Source organism: Schistocerca serialis, chromosome 10, assembly GCF_023864345.2.
Source record: "Schistocerca serialis cubense isolate TAMUIC-IGC-003099 chromosome 10, iqSchSeri2.2, whole genome shotgun sequence".
Taxonomy (NCBI): Eukaryota; Metazoa; Arthropoda; class Insecta; order Orthoptera; family Acrididae; genus Schistocerca; species Schistocerca serialis.
The window spans coordinates 129,513,173-129,539,858 of record NC_064647.1 but is presented as its reverse complement, the minus strand read 5'-3'; the positions used below and the strand labels follow the sequence as shown (position 1 = coordinate 129,539,858).

The 26,686-nt window shown below is 44.3% G+C and overlaps 1 protein-coding gene across 1 annotated transcript in view; it reads right to left on the bottom strand.

The window, feature by feature from the left end:
* LOC126424605 (endothelin-converting enzyme homolog) overlaps positions 1 to 26,686 on the bottom strand; it is a 324,277-nt gene that overhangs the window by 201,678 nt on the left and 95,913 nt on the right. The window contains exons 9-11 of the mRNA XM_050087344.1: positions 22,120 to 22,224; positions 12,333 to 12,489; positions 675 to 792 (exon numbers count right to left, since the gene is read on the bottom strand). Coding sequence (XP_049943301.1) covers positions 675 to 792; positions 12,333 to 12,489; positions 22,120 to 22,224 — 380 coding nt within the window. The remainder of the gene's footprint in view (positions 1 to 674; positions 793 to 12,332; positions 12,490 to 22,119; positions 22,225 to 26,686) is intronic.

Here is a 26,686-nt window from a genome sequence, read left to right as displayed (position 1 = left end):
AAAATTATACTGAAACTTCCTCACAAATTAAAACTGTGTGCCGATCCGTGACTCGTACCTGGGACTTTGACCTCATGTGGGAAATGCTCCCCCGATTGAGCTGACCAGGTCCGCCACACTGCTGGCTGTCACATCCTTATTCCTGTCAGTACGTCATCTCCCACCTTCCAAGTATCACAGAAGTTCTTAAGCATACCTTGCGGGAATAGCACTCCCAAGGCTGTGGTTAAGCCAGGTCTCTTCCTTTCTTTCAGGAGTGTTAGTCTTACAAGGTATGCAGGACAGCTTCCGGGAAGTTAGGAAGGTAGGAAAATTGGTTCCGGTGGAACTGCAAATGGTTCAAATGGCTCTGAGCACTAAGGGACTCAACTGCTGTGGTCATAAGTCCCCTAGAACTTAGAACTACTTAAACCTAACTAACCTAAGGACAGCACACAACACCCTGCCATCACGAGGCAGAGAAAATCCCTGACCCCGCCGGGAATCGAACCCGGGAACCCGGGCGTGGGAGGTGGAACTGCAGCAGTGGGGATGCGTCATGAGGCGCGAAAGACAAAGGTCCCAGGTACGAGTCCGACACGATGCTTCAATTGACCGGGAAGTTTCAGATTAACGTTCACTCCGAAACAGAGTGAAAATTCATTATGGGTGCAATGACAGCGTGCTTTACGAACCTGGCCTGCCGGAACTGGATGCCCAGCGACGCCTCCAGATAGTTGTGCTTGAGCTGGCGCATGGCGCGGTCCGTGTGCGGAGACAGCACGCGGAACACCTGCCACCACAGCGAAGTCCCTGCAACACCGAGACGCGGCTCACAGACACTTGTCACTGTAGGTACAAGGAGCAGTCATAAAGTACACTACTGGCCACTAAAAGTGCTACCCCACGAAGATGACGTGCTACAGACGCGAAAACCGACAGGAAGAAGATGCTTTGATATGCAAATGATTAGCTTTTCAGACCATTCACACAAGGTTGGCGCCGGTGGCGACACCTACAACGTGCTGACATGAGGAAAGTTTCCAACCGATTTCTCATACACAAATAGCAGTTGACCGGCGTTGCCTGGTGAAACTTTGTTGTGATGCCTCGTGTAAGGAGGAGAAATGCGTACCATCACGTCTCCGACTTTGATAAAGGTCGGATTGAAGCCTATGGCGATTGCGGTTTATCATATCGCGACATTGCTGCTCCCGTTGGTCGAGATCCAATGACTGTTAGCAGAATATGGAATCGGTGGGTTCAGGAGGGTAATACGGAACGCCGTGCTGGATCCCAACGGCCTCATATCACTAGCAGTCGAGATGACAGGCGTCTTATCCGCATGGCTGTGACGGATCGTGCAGCTACGTCTCGATCCCTGAGTCAACAGATGGGGACGTTTGCAAGACAACAACCATCTGCACGACCAGTTCGACGACGTTAGCAGCAGCATGGACTATCAACTCGGAGACCGTGGCTGCTGTTACCCTTGACGCTGCATCACAGACAGGAGCGCCTGCGGTGGTGTACTCAATGACGAACCTGGATGCACGAATGGCAAAACGGCATTTTTTCGGATGAATCCACGTTCTGTTTACGGCATCATGATGGTCGCATCCGTGTTTGGCGACATCGCGGTGAACGCAAATTGGAAGCGTATATTCGTCATCGCCATACTGGCGTAACACCCGGCGTGATGGTATGGGGTGCCATTGGTTACACATCTCGGTCACCTCTTGTTCGCATTGACAGCACTTCGAATAGTGGGCGTTACATTTCAGATGTCTTACGACCCGTCGCTCTACCCTTCATCCGATCCTTGTAAAACCCTACATTTCAGCAGGATAATGCACGAACACATCTTGTATGTCCTGTACGGGTCTTTCTGTATACAGAAAATGTTCAACTGCTGCCCTGGCCAGCACATTCTCCAGATCTCTCATCAATTGAAAACGTCTGGTCAATGGTGGCCGAGCAACTGGCTCGTCACAATACGCCAGTCACTACTGTTGAAGAATTGTGGTATCGTGTTGAAGCTGCATGGGCAGCTGTACCTGTACACGCCATCCAAGATCTGTTTGACTCAATGCCCAGGCGTATCAAGGCCGTTATTACGACCAGAGGTGGTGTAGCCGAGCGGTTCTAGGCGCTACAGTCTAGAACCGCGCGACCGCTACGGTCGCAGGTTCGAATCCTGCCTCGGGCATGGATGTGTGTGATGTCCTTAGGTTACTTAGGTTTAAGTAGTTCTGTTCTAGGGGACTGTTGACCTCACATGTTAAGTCCCATAGTGCTCAGAGCCATTACGGCCAGAGGTGGTTGTTCTGGGTACTGGTTTCTCAGCATCTATGCACCCAAATTGCGTGAAAATGTAACCATATGTCAGTTCTACCATAATACATTTGTCCAATGAATACCCGTTTATCATCTGCATTTCTTCTTGTAGTGTAGTAAATAACACATCTAAGAAGTCGTCAAGAGTTCGTACTTCACCACTGCTTAAATTCTGAATAAAAATCGTCATCAGCGGCGGTCAATTCAGTAAAAAAGACTGCCGACATAAGAAGTCACCCTCACTCTGTCAATGGCATTGGCCAAGAGAGAGGAGGAGCGGACAGAGGTTCCGGGTGAGGAAACTGTCCCTAAAAGGCGGAAGAATCAGCAATGATCTACCACATGAAGATGCAAGCGGCAATGTCAACCATTGCTTTAGAGACACATGTGGTGTCTCCATAGGACATGTGGCCTGTAATTGAGAAAGTGCCATGATCATCTCTCCATCACACCTTTGGCGAAAGATTACGGACTAGTCCCCCATTCGGATCTCTGGTAGGGGACTGCCAAGGGGGAGCTGACCACGAGAAAAAGACTGAATAATTAATGAAAGGATAACTTTCTACGAGCTGGGCATGGAATGTCAGAAGTTTCAGCGTCGTAGCGAAGCTAGAAAATCTGAAAGGGGAATGCTAAGGCTCAGTCTACATTTATTTGGGGTCAGTCAAGTGAAATGGAAAGAAGACAAGGTTCAAATGGCTCTGAGCACTGTGGGGCTTAAATCTGAGGTCATCAGTCCCCTAGAACTTAGAACTACTTAAACCTAACTAACCTAAGGACATCACAGACATCCATGCCCGAGGCAGGACTCGAACCTGGGACCCTAGCGGTCGCGCGGTTACAGGCTGAGGCACCTAGAACCGCTCGGCCACCCCGGCCGGCAGAAGACAAGGATCTCTGGTCAGACGAGTATAGAATAATGCCAACAGCAGCAGAAAATGGTATGTTCATTATTAATAGGAAAGCGAGTTGGAGAGTGACTCACTGCAAACTGTTCAGTGACAGGGTTGTTCTCGTCAGAATCGACAGCAAACAAACACAGACAGTTCAGGTATACATGCGGACGTCACAAGCTGGAGATGTAGAGAAAGAGAAAGTATATGAGGATATTGAACACAACGGCATACTTAAAATTACTATAAGAGAAAAATGTTTAAAAGCAAGTGCATACTCGAAAAAATGTTGCGAAAGAAGGAACAATGATTTGAAGAGTTGTCCTGCATCTTCTGTGAGTTGTGAATACAAAAGCACTGCATTTCGCAGAACCACATTCACAGAGGGACAAGGAAATATTTTTGTTGTTATGGTATTCCAAGTCCCAAGTCCGAGACGACATGATATATTACTATGTAATTTACCAGGTGATCAAAAAGTCAGCATAAATTTGAAAACTTAATAAACCACGGAATAATGTAGATAGAGGGGTAAAAATTGACACACGTGCTTGGAATGATATGGGGTTTTATTACAACAACAAAAAACACAGTTCACAAAATGTCCGACAGATGGCGCTGGACATTTAAAACGTCAATGACTGCACATGACAATCGTGTATAAAAGGAGCTGTAATGAGAGAGAGAATTAGATGCGCCAGCAGTCGCAGCATGTTGACGTTACCTGAAAAGGCGCTTTTAGTGAAGCTGTATTATCAGAATGGGGAATATGCTAGTTCATCGTTACGATTCTATCCCCATAGGAAGGGGATTCGAATGGGTAAAGGTCCGTTGACAAATGCAGATGTGTCGAGAATGATTTCGAAGTTCGAAGCCACGGGTTGTTTAAACGATAGACCCCGTAGTGGCCGACCGAGCACAAGGCGTAATGCTGCTGAGATAGTTCCATACACCACTGTTTGGTTGGCACTTAGGCGTACCCTCCGATGCTATCCGCACAAACTCCAATCGTCATCATGAACAACGGAGCTCATTTCACGCTCCGAGAGTCTGTTAACGCCCACAACTGCAGCATTTGGGCTACCAAAAATCCTAGAACTGCCGCGGAAACTCCATTTCAGGACGAGAAAGTCACGGTATGGGTTGGATTTACCACATCTACCGTTATCGGGCCTTTTTTCTTCGAGGAAAAGCGTGATTCTGGTTTTGTAACTGCTACCGTGACGAGTGAGAGGTACGCCGATATGTTACAGAATCGTATCATCCCCTGCCTGGCTGATAAACACCTGCTGGAACGTACGATGTTTGTGTTTTTTTTTGTTCTAAATTAAACCCCATGCCATTTCAAGCATGTGTGTCAATTTGTACCTCTCTTGCTACATTATTCCGTGATTTATTCAGTTTTCAAATTTATACTGACTTTTTGATCACTCGGTATATGGTACGTAGAAAAAATATATTACGCTCTGGTGATACGAAAGACACAAGGAAGCGAAAACAAGAGTGAAATGCCATAAAGCACGTGACACGCACTGCGGACAAAAACGATAGATGCTTCTGAATTATGATATTGCAGAAGAATGCTGAAGTGTATATGGGTAGATTGAGTAACGGCTGTAAAGGAAGCTGAATTTAGCTGGAGAGAAATTAATTTTGTGGCAGAATATGACTATAGGAGGGGATGTGGCCTCAGTCTGAGGCAACAAGGAGCAGTCTTTTTTGGAAGACGGAAGTGTGTGGGTGAGAAAATTGTAGGTGGAGGTCATGGTCTGACGGTAGTAAGCGGGGTGAAGCGCACGCAGGCTGCGGTAGCTGCGCAGAGCTGATGAAATTTGTGGAGGAAAGACTGATATCTTTTGTGTTTATGGGTCCATAGCAACTGCAAATTTATTGAAATCACTTTCGTGTTATTTTTGAACTACTCGCTTCAGTTCATGATTTAGCTTTTAGCTAACAAGGAGAGGTTCCTAGCGGTGCGATCGGTGTTTTGAGACTATCTATACGGTGATGTACATAGGTTAAGAACCCAGGTAGCACACACTGCAGCCATTCATCCTGGTGGTCCCTCGTTTGCGAGTTACTGATGAAAGAAAAATTCGAAATTTTGCGTGACACTCAACAGCATTAAAAAAAGTCCTTTTGCTCGGAATAGTTTTGTGGAGTAATGGGTAGCATAACAGCTTCACCTGCAAAACTTTGTCGGTTCGAGTCTCGTCAGGTGTACACCTTGATTTTTAGTTTTAAATCTTTATCGAAATTACTTCAATCAATATTTTTATTCAGTTAATGGGTTTAAATGTAACATTTTATTTCTATTTCTTAGTAACATTATTTAAATCAGTGATCACTGTATGAACTTTTTCATTTGTTTAATTTTTTCTTTATATCATTCTTTTTCCAATCGGAACTTTTGAGAATATGAATATAATAATATTTGTCTGTTATAGCATTCAATTACTTGAAAATTCCGATCTATCAGTTACAAAAAAATTTTTTGGCGTGGTGATCGTCATACATACATTTGAAACATAACCTAAACAGCTTATGGACAAAATAACGCAGTTGAAAATTTAAATGAAATCCGGGTTCATAAGTAAAACGAAATTCAAGCGAAATGAGAAATAGATATAATGAACACAAAAATGTGGACGAAAAACGGGATGATAAAATAAAAGAAATTAATAGATAAATAGTTTTAAAATCACATGAACAAAGATTTCAAGCGGAGAAAGAATGATAGGAAGAAAAATTAAGAAGCTGATATTATGATTAAAAATATGTGACAAGGAACACAATTAAAAAATTACATTCAACCCACTTAATTTAATAAAAACGATGATCGAACTAATTTCCATTAAGATTTAAAATTTAAAAAAAATTGCGAACTTTACGAGATTCTACCCGACAACCACCGCCTTGTGTCACAGTGGGACAAGTATCATAACATCCAGGGTCAATACTTTTAACTTACAGGTACTGGTTTCTCTAATTATACCTCTGGATTTTTTTTTTGAACGCCCCTTGAGACATTTCTTTGTCACAGGAGAGCGTAGAATATTTACAGTTCTCATTGACTGCGAAAGCGTTACTTGAAACCTGCTGTCTCAAACTGCTCCCTTGAAGTACAGTGTCCACTTTAACAAAATTACACGTCCACCTGAAACTTCACTATCACTGTTCCTTCACGATGAAGCTGACTGTTGAAGCTGAGGTCACGAACTGGAGTCGAGCTCTTGCGTGCCGGGAACTATGGTGCCTTCAGCGAGAGGGCGCTGCTACGCCGAGAGGGCGGTATGGTCATCTGGAGTGCCTCCGGTTGGCTAATGAGGATTGTAACGAACCTTCGCTAATGTCTGTATTATCGATTCACGTTGGCGACTCTAGTGCGGCATAGCGATCTCAGGATGGTACACATAGGCACCATCAAGATGCCTCCGTTACTTACATCACAGAAATAAATTATAAGCATATAGCATCGTATAGAAATCCATGGGTAACAGAAGAGATATTGAATTTAATTGATGAAAGGAGAAAATATAAAAATGCAGTAAACGAAGCAGGCAAAAAGGAATACAAACGTCTCAAAAATGAGATCGACAGGAAGTGCAAAATAGATAAGCACGGAAGGCTAGAGGACAAATGTAAGGGTGTAGAGGTATACATCACTAGGGGTAAGATACTGCCCACAGGAAAATTAAAGAGACCTTTGGGGAAAAGAGAACCACTTGTATGAATATCAAGAGCTCAGATGGAAAATCGTTCTAAGCAAAGAAGGGAAAGCAAAAAGGTGGAAGGAGTATGTAGAGGGAATATACAAGGGCGATGTACTTGAGGGCAATATTATGGAAATGGCAGAGGACATAGATGAAGATAAAATGGGAGATATGATAGTGCGTGTAAAATTTTACAGAGCACTGAAAGACGTAAGTTGAGACAAGGCCCCGGGAGTAGACAACATCCCATTAGAACTATTGACAGCGTTGAGAGAGCCAGCCCTGGCAAAACTCTACCATCTGGTAAGCAAGATGTATGGCAGGAGAAATACCCTCAGACTTCAAGAAGAATATAATAATTCCAATCCCAAAGAAAGCAGGTGTTGACAGAAGTGAAAATCACAGAACTATCAGTTTAATAAGCCACGCCTGCAAAATACTAACACGAATTCTTTACAGACGAATGGAAAAACTGGTAGAAGTCCACCTCGGGGAAGATCAGTTTGGATTCCGTAGAAATGTTGCAACACGTGAGACAATACTGACCCTATGACACAGAAGATAGATTAAGGAAAGGCAAGAAAGGCAAACCTACCTTTCTTGCGTTTGTAGACTTAGACAATGTTGATTGGAATACTCTCCTTCAAATTCTGTTCGTGGCAGGGGTCAAATACAGGGAGCGATAGGCTATTTACAATTTGTGAGGAAACCAGATGGCAGTTATAAGAGTCGAACGACATCAAAGGGTAGCATTGGTTAGAAAGGGAGTGAGACAGGGTTGTAGCCTAGCCCCGATGTTATTCAATGTGTATATTGAGCAAGCATTAAAGGAAACAAAAGAAAAACTTGGAGTAGGAATAAAATACATGGAGAAGAAATAAAAACTTTGAGGTTCGCCGATGACATTGTAATTCTGTCAGAGACGTAAAGGACTTGGAAGAGCAGTTGAACAGAATGAACAGTGTCTTGAAAAGAAGATATAAGATGAACATCAACAGAAGCAAAACGAGGCCAATGGAATGCAATCAAATTTTGTTACGTGATGCTGAGGTAATTATATTAGGAAATGAGACACTTAAAGTAGTAAAAGAGTTTTGCTATTTGGAAAGCAAAATAACTGATGATGGTAGAAGTAGAGAGGATATAAAATGTAGACTGGCAATGGCAAGGAAAGCATTTCTGAAGAAGAGAAATTTGGTAACATCGAGTATAGATTTCAGTGTCAGGAAGTCTTTGTTGAAAATATTTGTGTGGAGTGTAGCCATGTATGGAAGTGAAACATGGACGACAAATAGTTTAGACAAGAAGAGAATAGAAGCTTTCGAAATGCGGTGCTACAGAAGATTGCTGAAGATTAGATGTGTAGATCACGTAACTAATGAGTAGGTACTGAACAGAATTGGGAAGAAGAGGAATATGTGGCACAACTTGACTAGAAGAATGGATCGGTTGGTAGAAAATATTCTGGGGCTTCAAGGGATCACCAATTTAGTATTGGAGGGCTGCGTGGAGGGTAAAAATCGTAGAGGGAGGCCAAGAGATGAACACACTAAGCAGATTCAGAAGGATGTAGGTTGCAGTAGGTACTGGGAGATGAAGAAGCTTGCACAGGATAGAGTAGCATGGAGAGCTGCATCAAACCAGTCTCAGGACTGAAGACCACAACAACAAGAACAGCATCACCTATATGTGGAGCAAGCAAAATGCGATGCCATCGTTAGCAAAAATTTCGCACGACTCTGGTAGTTACGGACACAACACTCTCAGACGTGAAGTTCATATGTAGAAAAGCAATATAAGTGACCCTTAAGCGTCTTTCGTCATTGTGCCAAATCATAACACAGTACAATACGTTATTGTAACATTAAAATGTGATTGCACGTGTCGTGGTCAGAGTCTTAAAATCTAAATCGCACTACATCCCCCCCCCCCTCTCCCTCCTGTTGGAAAATATATTTCACATCTGAGATAGTTGTAACCATCATTAAGTACGTCATATATTGATTCCTCCACACATCTGTATGTCAGAAACTTACAATAGCTAGAGAACACCAAAAATTAAACTGAGATGGAGTAAGACTGGGCAATACAACAATAAATCGGCCACGATATGCGGGCATAGCAAAGAGGACTTATAGATCTTGACAAGTTTTGACAGAAGTATTGCAACGTAATGCTGGTTTACAAATCAATGAGGAGAAAACTCTGTACGAATTCGAGAGGAAATCATCCAGTGGTTGTACTAAGTTCATAGTTGAAATCATTCTTAAAAGAATACACATAGACATCTCAAATATTTGGGAAACATTTTTGACGAGCAGTATAGAACTGAAATAGAGATTAAGACAAGAATCCCAATGGCAAGTAGAGCATTTTGGCTTGCAGGGCGTGTTGTGCAGTAGAACAGGTTAGGAAAGATTACTACAGTGTAATCCTCCTGGCAGTTCTTTATGTGTTTGAAACATTCACGTTAAGAAAAATTCGGAGTAGGTATTAAAATCCATGGAGAAAAAACAAAAACTTTGAGGTTCACCGGTGACATTGTAATTCTGTCAGAGACAGCAAAGGACTTAGAAGAGCAGTTGAACGGAATGGACAGTGTCTTGAAAGGAGGATATAAGATGAACATCAACAAAAGCAAAACGAGGATAATGGAATGTAGTCGAATTAAGTCGGGTGATGCTGAGGGAATTAGATTAGGAAATGAGACACTTAAAGTAGTAAAGGAGTTTTGCTATTTGGAGAGAAAAATAACTGACGATGGTAGAAGTAGAGAGGATATAAAATGTAGACTGGCAATGGCAAGGAAAGCGTTTCTGAAGAAGAGGAATTTGTTAACATCGAGTATAGATTTAAGTGTCAGGAAGTCATTTCTGAAAGTAATTGTATGGAGTGTAGCCACGTATGGAAGTGAAACATGGACGATAAATAGTTTGGACAAGAAAAGAATAGAAGCTTTCGAAATGTGGTGCTACAGAAGAAAGCTGAAGATTAAATGGGTAGATCACATAACTAACAAGGAGGTATTGAATAGAATTGTGTAGGATTTTGTGGCACAACTTGACTAGAAGAAGGGATCGGTTGATAGGACATGTTCTGAGGCATCAAGGGATCACCAATTTAGTATTTGAGGGCAGCATGGAGGGTAAAAATCGTAGAGGGAGACCAAGAGATGAATACACTAAGCAGATCCAGAATGATGTAGGTTGCAGTAGGTACTGGGAGATGAAGAAGCTTGCACAGGATAGAGTAGCGTGGAGAGCTGCATCAAACCAGTCTCTGGACTGAAGACCATTATAACATGCTTGCACAGGATAGAGTAGCATGGAGAGCTGCATCAAACCAGTCTCTGGACTGAAGACCATCACAACAAGAACAGCACCACCTACTCCTATGTGTAGAAAGCAATTGCGATGCCATCCTTAGCAAAAGTTTAGCACAACCCTGGTAGTTACGGGCACAATAGTCTCAGATGTGAAGTCCATATGTAGGAGAGAAATATAAGTGACCCTTATGCGGGTTTCGTCATTCTGCCAAAGCATAACACACTACAATACCTTATTGTAACATTAAAATGTGACAGCACATGTCGTGGTCAGCGTCTTAAAATCTAAATTGCACTCCACCCCCTCCGCTTCCCCCTCTCCCTCCGTCTGAGATAGTTGTAACCGTTATTAAGGACGTCATATAATGTTTCCTCCGTCCACCCCCGGTAGCTGAGTGGTCAGCGTGACCGAATGTCAATCCTAAGGGCCCGGGTTCGATTCCCGGCTGGGGCAGGAGATTTTCTCCGCTCAGGGACTGGGTGTTGTGTTGTCCTAATCGTCATTATTTCATCCCCATCGACGCCCAGGTCACCGAAGTGGCGTCAACTCGAAAGACCTGCACCAGGCGAACGGTCTACCCGACGGGAGGCCCTAGCCACACGACATTTCATTTCATTTCAATGTTTCCTCCACACATATGTATGGAATATTTGATGCCACAAACTTAGAATAGCTAGAGAACACCAAAAATTAAACCCAGATGGAGTGAAACTGAGCAATAAAACAATAAATTGGCCTCGATATGCGGACAGTAGTGGTCTAATAAGTTACAGGGAAGAGGACTTGCAGATCTTGACAAGTTTCAGGAAGCGGGAAATTCGACAGAGTAATATGCAGCAAATGTAATATATCAACCGATATGGAGGGCAGAATAAAAAAATTTGAGGCATTAGTTTCCAGGTTGCCCTCGTAAAAATCTTGGAACTGGCAGACCAATGTACTTACAAGCAGATATTGGCTGAAGGATGAAGAAAAGACTGGGTGGTTATAATGAAACTGTCAGTGTTGTAAATGCTGAAGTGTAGGCTGTACATATCATAGCATGCTGAAACATTGTAGGTTTGTTCATTATTTGCACTTTCTGCCACCAGATGAAAATACGGCGCTGCAAGCAGTTAGAACGTGGTGTGGCTACAGGAAAAGAGAAGGAATGATCAAACACATGATAACGGTGGATCTGACAGCCTGCACTGGAGCATAAGGAGCGCATCATCAGTTTAGTTACAGCCACTGGGCATCATCAAGGATAAGGAGACAATGGTAAAAGAAGAATGGACCATGCGAGCCAGGAGCAGAAACGGTTAGTGGAGGAATGTGCAGAAAGCTTATGGTCTCTCAGGTCAGAGCCACAGTTAAGAAGAAGAAGCCGAATATGCTTAAAATATTTTACTGTTATGCAAGTAACAGAAAGAGCTTGATAATGGATGGAAAGTAGCTAACAGTTAAACGAGGAAATAAAGCAATCATTATAAAAACAGCCAGTGAAGGCAGACTGGTGTGGAGAGCATCCAAGCAGTCTTTGGACTCAAGACCACAACAGCAGCTGTATGCGCTGTAGTGAAAGTAGCATATGAGTCAGCTGATACACAGGGTGAGTCAGCTGCCCGCACTCATGGGTTTCATGCGACCCCCAACGTCTTTAAATACCACACTCAATATTTTCATATTTTCTCATTTACTATGTGGAAACTATTAGTACTACAGAAAAAAATGAATACGACCTTTTTGTAGGAAATTAATATAGTTATATTTTGTAGTGGAATACGCTTTCGCTAGAAGCCGTAGTTTTCGAATTATTGAAGAAAAATAAGCAAATGTGACCTTCAAATGCGATTTTCTTGAATAACACGAGAAGTGTGGCCTCGAATGAAAACGTATCCCAGTACAAAATTTAACAACATTGAATTTCCAGCAAAAAATTCCTGTTCATTTTCTATGTAGGACCAATAGTCTGCACTTATACCGAGCGAGAGAATATGAAAATCACGTGCGTCAGTTTTGATGGCATTGCGTGTTGCATAAAACCCATAGGTAGGGGCAGGTGATTCACCCTGTGTATTGGCAGGACAGGATTCGCAACTCACACACGGTGTCGGCGGTGTGGTTGGCCAGTATGGCGGCCACGGAGGTGAGGTAGTCCACATCGAGCACGGCCACCAGGTCTGCGTCACGCCCATCCAGGCGCAGCGTCACGTTCTCCACCCCGGAGAACACCTCCTCCAGAAACTCGCGCCAGTTCACCTGCGGGACAAACACACCCACATCTCATAAAAGACCAGCTGCCTTGCGCATACTGCAGGACGTGTCACTTTTCTCAGTGTGTTCTCAGTGTTTGTCGCACGTTTGTAACATACTACACTGCGCAACGAAATTACTTTGTCGAAACCCCGTAATTGTTCCCCCCTAGCGAGGCATAAGCATGGCATCTGGCTCGAAGGTGTCTACAATCTATCACTGTAATGGCGCAAAAGTTGGCGCTCTGCATCGTCGCCCTCGGGTTAAGCGTCACTTCAAGCAGCGGCGTGTCGAAACTTGCCAAAAAAGGTCAGAGTTCAGAAGTTCATGCGACGTGCAAAATGGATTAATGATGTTATATTATCAAATTTCATCACAATTCTTCTCAATACCACGGTCGACGTTTCACACGAAGGGAAACTCGTGACACATTTTACCAAATGGCTCTAAGCACTGAGGTCATCAGTCCCCTAGACTTAGACTACTTAAACCTAACTAACCTAAGGACATCACACACATCCATGCCCGAGGTAGGATTCGAATCTGTGACCGTAGCAGCCGCGTGGTTCCGGACTGAAGCGCCTAGAACCGCTCGGCCACAGTGACCCGCACACAGTTTACCCTTTCTTTTGACGCCTCCCCTGTGGAGTTTTTGTATGTCCATCGTGGTTCCGGTCTGTTGGTTGGAGGTCTGGGGGACTTTGGTCGTTCACTTACGTAAGAAAATGAAACATCTACATCCGTACTTATGATGTCATTTAGTGTATGGCTACCAGTTTTGGTGCTTCAGTGCACCATCTTCAGGCCTCAGTTGATGCCAAGAGGGTTAACATCATTCATACACACGATGTATCATTGGCCAACATCTACAACTGGTCTATGCAGGGTACCTGTAACCGCAGTGTTCTCTCTCCAACCATCAACTGTCAACCAGTTTCAGATGTAGACCTCTAATACATCGCGCACACGGATCGTGTTAACCCTCTCGGCACAAACTATAAAGAGGGTGCACTGACGCACCAAAGCTGGTAGCCATACAACAAATGACATCATAAGGACGGCCGTATGTGCTTCATTTTCTTACCTCTCCTATGAAGATGAGAACGATGACGCCTAGCGTTGATGTCACGCGGTTTTCTTATGTGTGGCCGAGGAAAACACTTCATACCATTTGCAGTTCAGAGTCAACACGACAAGGCTTCAGGGGGTGACATAAAGGGCGTCAATGAAAGCATCATTTTTCTTGTAACGTTGATTCCCACAAATTCCTCAGGTGAAAACGACTGTCTGTAGCGCGATGAGCTACGGGAAGACTTCCATTTCTATCTTTCATACTGCTGACATCCCTCTCGTGCTTCAACCCATCTCTAAGGACATTGTGGACAAGAAATCTCATTGAAGGTGATCTTTCATCTTTGTAGTGCAGTGGTACCACGATTTTTACTTTTGTGTACAGGGCAGGACCACAAAAGAGCATTCAGAACCATTCGACGAAATTTGAACATGACCCGAAACAGCAAACTGTACTTGTGCTTTTTCAGTGCTCCTGTTCATGCAGTCCTGTTGTGTGTCCACAGAGGGGTGTGACACGACACGTGCGGGAATAAAACGGCACAGGGTCTCCGTAAGAATCCCCAGTTCCGCAAAACCACCAGTGCTGCGGGCTCACTTCCAACGAGAATTTTAAAAATGCGCATTTAGAAAGAAAAGCTGCAAAGTAGCCCTACGCGCCTGTAGGCAGGTAAGCACACGACACACCTGCTTTGCCAGTTGCCTGCCTGCAGGCGCCTCGGGCTCCTTCGCAAGTTTTCTCTGAATGGTGGTGTGTCTCTTATCAGCGCGATTTCTGACCTCCGTCCTAGAGGCGATCCGTGGAGGACAGAAGGGGCTCAGGAAGAACACAGACAAGAAGGAATGATGGTGCCAGATGGTTATAATTAAACAGGCAGTGTTCTAAATGCTGAAACGCAGGCTGTTTACATAACAGGATGTTGAAACATCGTAGGAATGTTCATTAATCGGTGAGCACACGCAGTATAGCGAAAAAATATAGTTCAACTTTCTGCAGTCGAGTGAAATTATGTCGCTGTAAGCAATCGGTGTGTCGCGTGGCTGTAGGAAAAAGGGAGGAATGATCAGGCACATGATGAGGGCGAAATGTGGGTAAGAGCAGTTGTGACGGCATTAGTATCATGCGAAAAGTCCCCGCCGACATTAAGCAAAATTGTAGTGAAATTCGGTGCCATTGTGAGATCATTAACTCACTTTACACGTCACATGAACTTCTGAGCTCTAACCTTTTTTCGCACGTGTCGACACTGTGCTGCCGGCCGTTGTGGCCGAGCGGTTGTAGGCGCTACAGTCTGGAACCGCGCGGCTGCTACGGTCGCAGGTTCGAATCCTGGCTCGGGCATGGGTGTGTGTGATGTCCTTAGGTTAGTTAGGTTTAAGAAGTTCTAAGTTCTAGGAGACTGATGACCTCAGAAGTTAAGTCCCATAGTGCTCAGAGCCATTTGCACCATTTTTGACACTGTGCTGTGTGGAGAATCACCGAACCCGAGGGTGACGTCGCAGGGTGCCATGTTTTTGCATCTTTCCAGACGATGAGCCAAATTTCATATTTATCCGTCGCAGTGATAGAGGATTACGGGGTTTTGAAAAGGTGCTACTTTAAGGGGTCATGCATGCGAAAATGACCAAAAATTTGAAGAAACTTTTCTTAGGCTATATAAGAGAGAATTTCATGCTGATTTCAAAAATATACAGTTTATGGACATTACCATTTTCCGTTCGTTCTAAAATTGAGGCTGAACGTAATGTTTCACAGGCGCCTCACCCATCTGTCAGTTTGAAGTGTGTCAGAATACGTGATGCATTATTTTGTCCTTCCGTCATTAGTTACGGTTCATTAGTACAGGTGTATTCTAGAAGGCACTGACTCCCAGAACCAAAGTACAGGAATGTCTAGAAGGCTATGATTTGAATGTAAACAAAGATCTGAGAATATGTGATTACGGAATTTCATACGCTTTTGGTTTTGTAGTTCTTGTGTGTTGTTTTGGTTCTGTCTGTGTGTGTGTGTGTGTGTGTGTGTGTGTGTGTGTGTGTGTGTGTGTGTGTGCTTCCTGTGCTGCAAATGCCGAGAGTAAATAAATTTAGCCCCAAATGAAAGTTTTGAGGCAACCAGTTCCAAACATAACTGAATAATACACATCAGCTGCTTCAAAAGTCGCATGCGGAAACTGTGCCTACAGGCAGTGCTTCTAGACGTAAACTTTCGCTTTCTGAATGTAATAAGACAAGCCTTGTAGTATTTGATTAGCAAATAACGACGGAAATGTTACTGCGAACCTAAATATGCTGTGAAGACTTTTTAAGAGTGCTGTGAAATGTTAGTACTGTAATTGTGAAGATAGTATTGACGTTTCTGAGGACATTTCAGCAAGGAAGGGTCTTACAAGTCGGTTAGTTATTTCCTGTAACTTGTGTAAGATGCACAGTGATACTATGACCTCGCCAGTAACTTATAGTCGACATTGCAGTGTAAATATTAAGTTCGATTATGCAATGCGATGTATTGGAAGGGGAAGGAGAGCTGCCTAGACTTTTTGTGCATTGATGGATTTGCCTCCACCTCCACTGAGGTTTGACAGATACAATAAATTAATACATGATGCATTATGCGGTGTAAGTGAACATTCAATGAAAAGAGGAGCAGAAGAAACAGTAGCCTTGTCCAAGAATGCAGACATTGTAGCAGCATTTGATGGATCTTGGCAGAAGAGAGGTCATACTTCTCTGAATGGAGATGTGCCATATTTATTGAAACTGGTAAGATACTAGATTATGAATGTCTAACAAAGCACTGTCAGGGTTGTTCAATTAAATTTATTGGCACCCATGTTTGTGTAAAGGACTTCGATGGGCCAAGGGGAAACATGGAAACGATAGGAGTTCTAAACATATTTTTAGAAGATCAGGGGTCAGTCGTGGTGTGAGGTATCTGGGCTACCTTGGAGATGGAGACTGTAATCGGCACACTACTGTTGTTAATGACAGACCATGTGGAGACGCTCTGATACGAAAGCTTGAATGAGTTGGATATGTACAAAAAAGAATGGAAGCTCGGCTGAGAGAATTATGTAGACTCCAACGGAAAAAACTGTAAGATGAAAACGCATAGATGGTCCAGGTCATCTTACAAAAAGTGAAATTGACTCTTTGTCTGAATATTATGGACTAGCAATAAGGAGAAATGTAGGAGATTTGGAGAACATGAGACGAGCTGTTTGGGCAACATGGTTTCACAGAGCGTCAACATGTGAAACCCCACAGCGTGGTTTGTGTCCAAAAGGGGAACATTCGTGGTGCAACTCGTGGTTGAGCAATGCCACATGCATACAATATTCCCACAAGCATTTCTTACCACTTGCTGTAGTGGAGGCAATTAGGCCTATAGATAGGGATCTGGCAAATAAAAATCTGCTTAGGAAATGTATTTATGGTCTCTCTCAGAATGCAAATGATTGCTTCAACAGCTGTATATGGGAGAGAATACAGAAAACTTGCCTACAATTTCCTGAAAAATTTATAACGTGATGATGATGTCGGTGATATTTGAGCTACATTTTTAAATATTTTAGTTGTAGTAAAATAAATTACTTGTCTTTTTCACAAATCAGCATCAGCGAAGGAAATTGGATGCATAAAATACTTATGTGAATGTTGTCTGTACTCTGGCTCTTTTTTCAATCTGTGCAGTGAGTGGTTCCATAGAAAATGGTACTGCAGAGAAAAAGTGTTGGCCGGCCGCAGTGGTATAGTGGTTCTAGGCGCTCAGTCCGGAACCGCGCGACTGCTACGGTCGCAGGTTGGAATCCTGCCTCGGGCATGGATGTGTGTGATGTCCTTAGGTTAGTTAGGTTTAAGTAGTTCTAAGTTCTAGGGGACTGATGACCACAGATGTTAAGTCCCATAGTGCTCAGAGCCATTTGAACCTTTTTTTGAAAAAGTGTTCCGTTTTATGTATTATTATAAATATAATCGGCAGTACCAAAATGTAATAAATATCGCAATGATGTTTTGGGAAATGATTTGACTAATGACCCTAATTGCGTGTAAGAATTTTGAGCTAACTCTCATATGTAGATCAGTTGCACTATGAGGGTGAAGATAATACTAAAAATGCGGCCTGTTCAGGGGCGTGTCCCCTTAAGTCTGTTGCTCAGTGTAGATGATAACTTGAACATATTTTTCCTTACACTAAACTTATTTTGTTGAAATTAGTTTGGATATGTGCGGGTCCTCAGTCTCGATGTAATTTCTCGATATTAAAACAAGTTTAAACATTTACCAAAGGCCGTAAAATTTTTTATACAGGATGACATACGTTGTATCATACTTTACGAGGTGTGGACGAAAAGATGGAAACGCCAAAAACACAAAACTTTAGCATGGCTCATACAGTGTAGGAAAGCAGTTGATGTTCAAAACAGTTTGCAGTAATTTTGGAGTGAATAACTACAAGTCGTGTCTGGTTTCCAAGAGGATCTTATACCATTCTTCCACCAAACTAGTGACAAGTTCAGGTGATGGTGATATAGCTGGATACCGATAACACACCCTTCTCTCCAAAGTAGACCACTAAGGCTCAATAGTCTCGAGCTCTGGTAACTGTGGTGGACAGATGAGATACGAGGATTCATCCTGGTGCTCTCAAAACCAGTCCTGGATGATGCGAGTTCTGTGAGCAGGGGACCTATCGTTACGAAGTACACCATCACCATTGTGGAGCAAACATTGTACTAGGTGATGGCAAAATGGTCACGTAAGCCTAGGCATTAATGCAGGCTGGCAGAGCAATAATGGGACACATGGAATACCACGATATGGCTGCTCATATCATCACCAACCACCACCGTGTTCACTCTTGGGACGTAAGCTCAGCCAGAAGTTGGAAACATTGCGCACCAAGACTCATCTGACCTCATGAAATTCTTCCATAGTCCCATACAGCAGGTTCTGTGGCTTTGGCACCACGTTTCCTTTTTAATGGCATTTGAATCACTAATGAATGATTTTAAGAATTCCAGCTCGCCTTGGAATTCCGTGCTTATGGAGGTCTCTTCGTATTGCTCTGGTGCCGAGGGAGTCTGGGAGCGCACATTCAGTTCTGTTCAGTGTTGCAGCTGCAGGTTCTCGTACTTTTCGTCACAACTCTCTTCAAGATTGTCTATTATGATTACTAATCACATATGTTGAGACATATGTTTTTGCCCTTTCCCTGTATGCGATATGAATTTTCCATTGTCTCCGTTGGTTTTTGAAGTACCCATCATAAGAGCACCAACAACTTGCGCATGTTCGAATTCCTTTAGCTCAGACATAATGCGCTCACAATTACATAGAACACCGTAGTGGCTACAGCTGAGACTTAGAACATACTAAGAATAATGTGAAGGACAATGAAACAGCTTAAAATCAGTGATGGTAAAATAGTCTATATTAAACTGAGTGAAAGTGCAAATCCGCAATAGCTGTTTATTGTGTTTTCACTGAATGACGACCGTGCCATACCCTGGAAGAGTACACTACTGGCCATTATAATTGCTGCACCAAGAAGAAATGCAGATAATGAATGGGTATTCATTGGACAAATATATTATACTAGAACTGACATGTGATTACATTTTCACGCAATTAGGCTACATAGAACCTGAGAAATCAGTACCTCTGGCCTTAATAACGGCCTTGATACGCCTGGGCATTGTGTCAAACAGAGCTTGGATGGCGTGTAAAGGTACAGCTAGCTGCCCATGCAGCTTCAACACGATACCACAGTTCATCAAGAGTAGTGACTGGCGTGTTGCGACGAGCCAGTTGCTTGGCCACCATTGACCAGACGTTTTCAATTGGTGAGAGATCTGGAGAATGTGCTGGCCAGGGCAGCATTCGAACATTTTGTGTTTCCAGAAAGGCCCGTACAGGAACTGCAACATGCGGTCGTGCATTATCCTGCTGAAATGTGGGGTTTCGCAGGGATCGAATGAAGGGTAGAGCCACGGGTACTAACACATCTGAAATGTAACGTCCACTGTTCAAAGTGCCGTCAGTGCGAACAACAGGTGACCGAGACGTGTAACCAATGGCACCCCATACCATCACGCCGGGTGATACGCTAGTATGGCGATGACGAATACATGCTTCCAATTTGCGTTCACCGTGATGGTCGCCAAACACGGATGCGACCATCATGACGCTGTAAACAGAACCTGGATTCATCCGAAAAAAGGACATTTTGCCATTCGTGCACCAAGGTTCGTCGTTGAGTGCACCATCGCAGGCGCTCCTGTCTGTGATGCAGCGTCAAGGATAACCGCAGCCATGGTCTCCGAGCTGATGGTCCACGCTGCTGCAAGCGTCGTCGAACTGTTCGTGCGCATGGTTGTTGTCTTGCGAACGTCCCCATCTGTTAACTCAGGGATCGAGAGGTGGCTGCACGATCCGTAACAGCGATGCGGATAAGATGCCTGTCATCTCAACTGCTAGTGATATGAGGCCGTTGGGATCCAGCGCGGCGTTCTGTATTACACTCCTGAACCCACCGATTCCATATTCTGCTAGCAGTCATTGGATCAACGTTAGCAGCAATGTCGCGATGCGATAAACTGCAATCGCGATAGGCTACAATCCGACCTTTATCAAAGTCGGAAACGTGATGGTACGCATTTATCCTCCTTACACGAAGCATCACAACAACGTTTCACCAGGCAGCGCCGGTCAACTGCTGTTTACGTATGAGATATCGGTTGGAAACTTTCCTCATGTCTGCACGTTGTAGGTGTCGCCACCGGCGCCAATCTTGTGTGAATGCTCTGAAAACGTAATCATTTGCATATGACAGCATCTTCTTCCTGTCACCTAAATTTCACGTCTGTAGCACATCATCTTCGTGATGTAATAATTTTGATGGCCAGTAGTGTATCTTCTGGTCATATAAAACTAATACTTCATGTTCCACACTTTCAAGGTGCGAGTGCGTATGGAAACATGTCACTCCTCGGTGAAACATTGAATGAAATGGCAGATGGACATCCGAACCGTCCACGATCAGTGAAACATCTCCACAATGCAGTCAAAAGACGAGCCCAGACAGCACATGATGACCGCACATGATAGGACCTTGGAAGTTTAGACACCTTAATTTTGGAGATATGTCTCCAGGGTAGGAAACCGGTCACCATTCACTGAAATCACAGTCAAGAGCTACTGGCCGTCGTGGCCTTTCACTCAGTTTGCTCGTGATATGGACTATTGTACCATCTCTGATTTTAAGTTGTTTGACTGTCCGTCACATTCTGTACAAGTTCTTTAGATGTGGTTTGCCATAGGTATTATGGGCACTGTACAGGTGCCACTTGTGGTCAGCCACAACAGCACAATGTGCAGGCTTGGCTAGTATCTCCATTCACATTAATTTCCGGCAAGGATTCCATATTTTTATCCAACGCCTCTGGGTTACTGAACAGTTTCGGCCTCTGGCAGCTTTAGAGCGCCTATAGTTGCAATACCAACAATCTTAAAAGGCAACTCTTTTCTTTGATATATTTTAATGGCCGTTGCATTGTCTGCCATACGAGGTCTGTTTAAAAAAAAAAAATCAGGAACATCGTAATATCGCGCCAGTGATGTGTTGGAGCGAAATGAGGTTGATATCGCTGCGCACGCCTGTGTTTAAGTGTAACTGTCAGCTGCGTTCTTCTTGAATACTAGCGACCATGCAAAGTGTGTAAGCACTCCTAAGAGTTTCAAACTCGATTTTATTGAAAACAGCCGAGAGTTACGACTTCCAGTTTACATACGTCCTAGCCATAGGTATTTTAGTGTTTTAGTTCGGTGGAATGTAAGGTTGTGAACTGTTAGATAGCAGTCTTAGGGTAGAATACACCAGTGGTTTTTCTTGTTATTATGGCCTAAATGCTTTCAAGGTTGATAGAGAGGTACCACGTGTTACACTGGAGATGAAATGGTTGGATTTGTTTTGGAAGGGTGGTGGGGATGCATAAAGGTTGATATGTACAACAAGTTTCGAAATTTCAAACAATGTTTTCTTGATACTTCCTGGCAGATTAAAACTGTGTGTCGGACCGAGACTCGAACTCGGGACCTTTGCCTTTCGCGGGCAAGTGCTCTACCAACTGAGCTACCCAAGCACGACTCACGCTCCGTCCTCACAGCTTTACTTCTGCCAGTACCTCGTCTCTTACCTTCCAACCTTTTCAGAAGCTCTCCTTGGAACCTTGCAGAACTAGCACTCCTGAAAGAAAGGATACTGCGGAGACATGGCTTAGCCACAGCCTGGAGGATGTTTCCAGAATGAGATTTTCACTCTGCAGTGGAGTGTGCGCTGATATGAAACTTCCTGGCAGGTTAGAGCACTTGCCCGCAAAAGGCAAAGGTCCCGGGTTCGATTCTCGGCCCAGCACACAGTTTTAATCTGCCAGGAAGTTTCATATCAGCGCACACTCCGCTGCAGAGTGAAAATCTCATTCTGGAATGTTTTCTTGATGCAGTGGATTCGGGTACGGAGGGGAATGGGGATGCATAGTTGCAGGTGGTGCCTCCGGCGCTACTCACTCTGACGTCGGCGGTCCCTTTCTCGGCGGCTGCGTCAGTCAGATTCTGCAGCTCTGCCACGGTCATCAGGCTGTAGTCCTGGCCTGCAGATTCTTCATAGTACGCCTGTGGAACAGCAGAAGAACGGAGAGTGAAGCTCGGCAATACAACAGTAGCTCACATACATGTCACAGTTCGAATACAATTATACACATCACACCTCACGAATTTAAAAAAGAATTGAATTTAAATGGAGCTTCTTTCGAACATCTAGGTGTGAGCAGGGACTGAAGGATGTGTTGAATCGCATGAACAGTCAGATGAACTCGCACTGTGGATTAAGAGTAAACTGAAGAAAGTCGAAAGTCGTGATAAACAGCAGAAATGAGGTTGGTGAAAAATTAATATCAAAATTGGGGACTACAAAGAAGTCATAGTAGACGAATTCTAGAAATTAAGAAACAAAGAAATGACGGAAAAAGCGAGAAGAACACAAAAAGGAGGCCACTTCAGGCGAAGAAGGTATTCTTGGCCAAAACAAGACTGCAAGTAGAGGACAGATGTAACCTGGAGCATAATGTACTTAGGAACAAATGCTGGCTCTGGTCGTGTTTTACTCTAGTGAGGGTTTTTTAAAAGCACACAAAGGAATACACACTAGAAAATTCCATAAGCAGTTCCGAGAGGTTTTATGCAGCTTTTGTTTTTTTGGGCCAACGGCCTTGTCACAGTGTTAACACCGTTTACCATCGTATCACAGAAGTTAAGCAGTGCTGGGCAGGCGGATAGGCAACCAGCTACAACACTTTAGAGACGAGATTTTCGCCCATATGAACAAATATTAATGAACGTTTAGCATCACAGGGTGCCCCAAAGAGCATCCCAGGGTACCCCAGAGAGCTACAACACCAAGAAGAGCCGGCCGGAGTGGTCGAGCGGTTCTAGGCGCTTCAGTCTGGAACCGCGTAACAGCTACGGTCGCAGGTTCGAATCCTGCCTCGGGCATGGATATGTGTATCGTCCTTAGGTTAGTTAGGTTTAAGTAGTTCTAAGTTCTAGGGGACTGATGACGTTAAGTCCCATAGTACTCAGAGCGATTTGAACACCAAGAAGAACCGCTTCTCGGCTTTTGGCAAGATCAATGTGTAGCTTTTTTAATAGATAAGGATTAAGGATAAGAAAGGGAACTTTATTTAATTTCTATAGTAATGAGTCAGATCACCAACGAGTGCGATCTTTTTACAGTTGGCAACACCTTTCACCCACACCGAGACAGATTCTGATTCATTTATTTTACGACGATTCCTGGTCCTGAGAACCAAAGGCATAGTCGACATGTAATAAGAGTCAAATGGCTCTCAGAAGTATAGGACTTAACATCTATGATCATCAGTCACCTAGAACTTAGAACTACTTAAACCTAACTAACCTAAGGACATCACACAACACCCAGTCATCACAAGGGACATGTAATACGATGAACCCTTATCTCTGTTGTGCACTTCACAAATCCGAAATGTCCGATAAGCGTAGACATTACGTGAGTTGAAATTATCTAGCCCTTCTACTTTATCGACTTTTGGTCCACGTACAAGAGCAACGGTGACCCAGCCACTACCGTGTTCATTCGTATCCTTGTTAGCGAGTGTGAAGTTCAAAACTCCACCGCAAAACACCGACGGACCATGCAAGATGACTTGGGCGCCTACGAAATCCTTGGTAGTAATAGAAATGTCGTCTATTGCTTTATGGGTGACCATCCGGTTCTACCGAGCTCTGTTGCCTAGTGGGCTGCAGTCATCACATGTGAGACCAATTGAGGTGCTACTTGACAGCGAAGTAGCAGTTCAGAACACGAAAGCTGCCCACATGTCCCTCTATATCCATATAGAGTGATGCCTATGTGCTGAGGATGACATGGCGTTCGGTTGGTACCATAGCGCCTGTCTGAATGGACTTTAGTTTCAGTTTAGTTTTTTGGTTTTATTTTTGTGGGACATGTGGTTTTGTTAAGTGCAGCATTTGTGATTAAAATGAGTTCTACTCATTTAATTGCTGTGTAATACACGAAGTTTATACGGAAAGTATGGAGCGATCGGTCGCAAAATGGAAAATAGTGTGAAAATCTGATGAAGCTTTGCCCAGATGCGTTGGGCACTGTGTCTAGTACGCCCGTCGATTGTATCATGTTGCTCTTTTCAGTTCTGAGCTCACAATGAGAACGTAAAGATGGCTGGAAATTAGCGTCTCCCGCCAAGTATGAGGGCCTGGTGAAGGATTTCGCCTGAAGCTATGCAATCCACGTAATATAGCTGTCATGCTGTTCGTTCTAAACGACAGTTCTCGGCTGCACTCTGCAGGGGCAATGAAGACGCTCCTGCAGCGTTTTCGATGGGAAGTGTTTGGTCTCCTACAATACAGCCCGTAATTGGCTACCCCTGAGGTTCATCTCTGATCAAATGAACCGCTAGCTATGAACACAACATTTTGGCACAGAAAACGAGTTGCAGTCTAGAGTAGAAAATTGCCGAAAAGCACTGGCGGCTATCTTCTATAACGAGGGAATTGAAAAGTTGATACAACGCTACGACAGATGTCTAAGTCTGAGTGGCGACTGTGTAGAGAAGCAGCTGTAAGGTGTAGCTAACGGTTGCCAATAAAACAGCTTTGATTCTCAGTGTGTTTTCCATTTCGCGACCTATCTTTCCTTACTTTCCGACAGCCCTCATATTAAAGCTATTTGGAGGGTGACTTCTTCAGTTACAGAGTTTTAACTTATGAATCTATAATACTGTTCCAGAGACCTTTTTAAGTCTCGAACATCAATAATATATATATATATATATATATATATATATATATATATATATATATATATATACACTCCTGGAAATTGAAATAAGAACACCGTGAATTCATTGTCCCAGGAAGGGGAAACTTTATTGACACATTCCTGGGGTCAGATACATCACATGATCACACTGACAGAACCACAGGCACATAGACACAGGCAACAGAGCATGCACAATGTCGGCACTAGTACAGTGTATATCCACCTTTCGCAGCAATGCAGGCTGCTATTCTCCCATGGAGACGATCGTAGAGATGCTGGATGTAGTCCTGTGGAACGGCTTGCCATGCCATTTCCACCTGGCGCCTCAGTTGGACCAGCGTTCGTGCTGGACGTGCAGACCGCGTGAGACGACGCTTCATCCAGTCCCAAACATGCTCAATGGGGGACAGATCCGGAGATCTTGCTGGCCAGGGTAGTTGACTTACACCTTCTAGAGCACGTTGGGTGGCACGGGATACATGCGGACGTGCATTGTCCTGTTGGAACAGCAAGTTCCCTTGCCGGTCTAGGAATGGTAGAACGATGGGTTCGATGACGGTTTGGATGTACTGTGCACTATTCAGTGTCCCCTCGACGATCACCAGTGGTGTACGGCCAGTGTAGGAGATCGCTCCCCACACCATGATGCCGGGTGTTGGCCCTGTGTGCCTCGGTCGTATGCAGTCCTGATTGTGGCGCTCACCTGCACGGCGCCAAACACGCATACGACCATCATTGGCACCAAGGCAGAAGCGACTCTCATCGCTGAAGACGACACGTCTCCATTCGTCCCTCCATTGACGCCTGTCGCGACACCACTGGAGGCGGGCTGCACGATGTTGGGGCGTGAGCAGAAGACGGCCTAACGGTGAGCGGGACCGTAGCCCAGCTTCATGGAGACGGTTGCGAATGGTCCTCGCCGATACCCCAGGAGCAACAGTGTCCCTAATTTGCTGGGAAGTGGCGGTGCGGTCCCCTACGGCACTGCGTAGGATCCTACGGTCTTGGCGTGCATCCGTGCGTCGCTGCGGTCCGGTCCCAGGTCGACGGGCACGTGCACCTTCCGCCGACCACTGGCGACAACATCGATGTACTGTGGAGACCTCACGCCCCACGTGTTGAGCACTTCGGCGATACGTTCACCCGGCCTCCCGCATGCCCACTATACGCCCTCGCTCAAAGTCCGTCAACTGCACATACGGTTCACGCCCACGCTGTCGCGGCATGCTACCAGTGTTAAAGACTGCGATGGAGCTCCGTATGCCACGGCAAACTGGCTGACACTGACGGCGGCGATGCACAAATGCTGCGCAGCTAGCGCCATTCGACGGCCAACACCGCGGTTCCTGGTGTGTCCGCTGTACCGTGCGTGTGATCATTGCTTGTACAGCCCTCTCGCAGTGTCCGGAGCAAGTATGGTGGGTCTGACACACCGGTGTCAATGTGTTCTTTTTTCCATTTCCAGGAGTATATATATATATATATATATATATATATATATATATATATATATATATATATATATATATATATATGAAAATTTGTCCCAAGGTTGGGATTCGAACCAGAGTCTCCCGCTCAGTAGGCTGATGCGCTAACCACTGTGACAGACAGGCACTGTGACTTCGCACAGCGGCACACATTATCTTAGCACGCCTCCCTCCCAATCCAAACTCCCGTTCATGCCTCTGCCTATTCCGTATTGTCCCTCAACTCGAACGTCATTGACATCTGCATACAAACAGAATTTAATGG